This window comes from Mus pahari, chromosome 19 (genome assembly GCF_900095145.1).
Source record: "Mus pahari chromosome 19, PAHARI_EIJ_v1.1, whole genome shotgun sequence".
Lineage (NCBI taxonomy): Eukaryota > Metazoa > Chordata > Mammalia > Rodentia > Muridae > Mus > Mus pahari.
The window spans coordinates 85581134-85584368 of NC_034608.1; the positions used below are offsets into that span (position 1 = coordinate 85581134).

General features: G+C 63.7%; 1 protein-coding gene across 1 annotated transcript in view; it reads left to right on the plus strand.

The window, feature by feature from the left end:
• Map1s (microtubule associated protein 1S) overlaps positions 1 to 3235 on the plus strand; it is a 12333-nt gene that overhangs the window by 6307 nt on the left and 2791 nt on the right. Inside the window, exons 4-5 of the mRNA XM_021218821.1 lie at positions 399 to 539; positions 782 to 2870. Coding sequence (XP_021074480.1) covers positions 399 to 539; positions 782 to 2870 — 2230 coding nt within the window. The remainder of the gene's footprint in view (positions 1 to 398; positions 540 to 781; positions 2871 to 3235) is intronic.

Here is a 3235-nt window from a genome sequence, read left to right on the forward strand (position 1 = left end):
GATTTAGGATTGGTAAAAATCCTTTCCCAATCTGTTGGTGGCCTTTTTGTCTTGTTGACAGTCTTAAGACAGCTCTGGGACTCTGATGCATGTCACAAATAGATCTGGGAATGTTGTCACGGGCCTGTTGTCCCAGCAGGAGGGGGCAGAAGCAGGTAGGTGAGGGCTAGCCTGTGCCTAGAGAGAAGGAGAAAGGCCTAGGTGGGCCTTCACAGGAGTCTCCCGTTGGAGGAGCCCTGCTCCGCAGGCAGGTGCCAGCTGGCCTCAGGGATGGGGAGGGCCGTGGTGGGCACGCCTGCTGCTTCTGCTTTCCTTCAGCCTCTCAGTTGCCTCTGACAATGAGTTCAGAGCTGGGGCCCGGCCCAGTGCCGCTCACGGGGCGCCCACCTCACCCACAGCTCCGGAACCTCCTGATGGACCCCGCCCCTCACAAACTGCTGGTCCTGGCAGGGCCCTGCCTGGAGGAGACCGGGGAACTGCTGCTGCAGACTGGAGGGTTCTCGGCCCACCACTTCCTGCAGGTGCTGAGGGACAAAGAGGTGAGCGGTTCCCATGCCCCTCCCGCCCTTTGCCCAAGCCTGTGATCTGGGTGAGAGAAGGGCTCCGAAGCCTATCACCTCTGCACAGTGCAGTGAGTGGGGAGGCTGCGGGCCAGGAAGGCGACTCCACCAGAGACCCTGGTGGGCCCTGGGTGACCCGGGGTGACCAGTGACGGCGGGTGGAGATTAGAGGAAGTGGTGTCGAGTCTTCAGGTCCAGATGGTCCTTTGCTTGTCCCACAGGTCCAGGATTCACTGGCCTCCGCACCAGCTGCCCCAGCCCTCACTGTGTCCTGTCCAACCTTTGGGGACTGGGCGCTGCTGGGCCCTGCACCCGGGCTGCAGCTGCGACTAAACCCGCCCGCGCGGCTGCCGGCCTCAGAGGGCCTTCGTGCCTTCCTGGAGTATGTGGCTGAGTCGCTGGAGCCGCCATCACCCTTCGAGCTGTTGGAGCCACCGGCTGCGGGCGGCTTTCTGCGCCTAGCACGGCCCTGTTGCTATGTGTTTCCGGGTGGTTTGGGAGACGCTGCCTTCTTCGCCGTCAACGGCTTTACGGTGCTGGTGAACGGCGGCTCCAACCCCAAGTCGAGCTTCTGGAAGCTGGTGCGCCACCTGGATCGCGTGGACGCTGTGCTTGTGACCCACGCGGGTGCTGACAGCTTGCCGGGCCTCAACAGCCTGCTGCGCCGCAAGCTGGCAGAGCGTGAAGCAGCCGCAGGACCACAGGGACAGCATGAAGAGCGGCTGCGTCGCCTGCTGTCGCCTGCGCTGGGTGTCGTGTTCCTGAATGCTCGTGAGGCTGCTTCGCGGTTGCGTGGGGGTGAAGATGAGGCAGTATGTGCTCGGAGCCTGCTGCGGAGCCTGGGCATCGCGCCTCTGCCACTGCAGCGTGGCCCACAGCCCTCGTGCCCCACTGTCCTTTTCGAGAAGCTGGGCGTAGGCCGCCTAGAGCTCTTTGTGCTGCACCCTCCTCCTGGGGACCCTGCAGCGCCTGCCTGTGCTCTGCTCGTGTGGCAGCCAGCAGCGCCCGGCGACAAGGTGGTGCGTGTACTGTTTCCTGGCCGCACGCCACCCGCGCGCCTGCTGGATGGGCTGCAGCGCCTGCAGCACCTGCCTTGCCTACGCAGGCCAGTAGTCACCACGCATGACCTGGAAGCGCCCTCCAGGGCCAACAGCCAAGACAGTCTGGCCTCGCGGGACAGTGCGCGCAAGGAGTCAGTCCGTGGCACTGTCGGCTGCATTGCCAGCAGGAGCACTGTGCGAAGGGAGCCTGCCCTGGCCACTCGTGACCAGAAGAAGGACACAAGATCTGGGCCCACTCGGCCTACAGCCCGAGACACGCGCCGCTCCGGGCCTGGTGTGGTCAACACAAAGCCTCGTGTGTCACAGAATGGGCCTCGTGCCCCAGTTCTGGCAGTGCCACTCACAGCTCCCGTGACTGAGTGCCCTGGAGAAGCGGAGAACATCTTGGAGTCTGAGCCGCCACCTGCTCCATCCCCGACTCTGTCCCCAGCTCAGTCCCCACCACCTACAGCACCTGGCAATAGTCCTGAGCGCCTGTCCCTCAGCCCTCTGCGCCCGGAGCCTGCCCCTGACGCCTCGCCCTCAGCCACAACGCCCACGCTGACCACGCCCTCTCTGCCTGCGGAGCTGGGCTCACCCCACTCAACCGAGGTGGACGAGTCGCTCTCTGTGTCCTTCGAGCAAGTGCTGCCAGCAGGTGACCCAGGGCTTAGCCTGCCCCTGCGCCTCGCGCGCCGCTCCACGTCTCCTCATGATGTGGACCTGTGCCTCGTGTCACCCTGTGAGTTCTCTCATCGCAAGCCACCCCCTCCTGCCTCCCCAGGCAGCTCAGACAGCAGTGCTCGGTCACAGGAGCGGCCGCCCGAGACTCCACCCACGTCTGTGAGCGAGTCACTGCCCACACTATCTGACTCTGATCCCGTGCCCGTGGCGGATTCTGATGAAGACGCAGGCAGCGAGAGCGCGGCCAGGGACCCGCCACCTACACCTCGTGTGCCACCACCACTGCCGGATGTACCAGGAATCTGCATGGTGGACCCAGAGGCGCTACCGCCTCGTGCCCGGCAGCCCCTCAACACCGCCAATCCCAGTCGTGGTCGCAAGGCCCCTGCAAGGCCAAGCTCTGCCTCTGCCACCCCCAGAGCTGCAACTGTAGCTGCCAAGACAAAGGGCCCCGTGGGGGACCGGAACCGGCCACTCAGCGCCCGCAGTGAGCCTGCAGACAGGCCAGGCCGTGCGCCCCTTACCAGGAAGCCCTCGGTTCCTAAGACCGTCCCCAAGACGGCCTCTGCCACAAGGATGTCCTCCGGTGAGTCCCTTTAATCCTCTTGCTCCAGCTTTAGTGCCTTCAGAGAGGCCTTCCGGTCTTGGTCTGGCCAAAGTTGCTTTCCAGGAAGTTCCACTAGATCCTGGGCTCTTCTGCTCTTCCTCACCCTGTCGGAATGATGGTAGTTAAGACACCTCTTGTCTGGTCCCTGTGTGACCTCTGTCGGGCGCTGGGTGTTGCTGACAGGGTGTGGTCTGTCCTGTGCACCAGTGCCTCTTTACCCATCACCTGCTTAAACCATCTGTACCTTGTCCTGTGCTTGAGATGCTGCACGCTGGGTCCTTCCTTGTGCTTGAGATGCTGCACGCTGGGTCCTTCCCTGTGCTTGAGATGCTGCACGCTGGGTC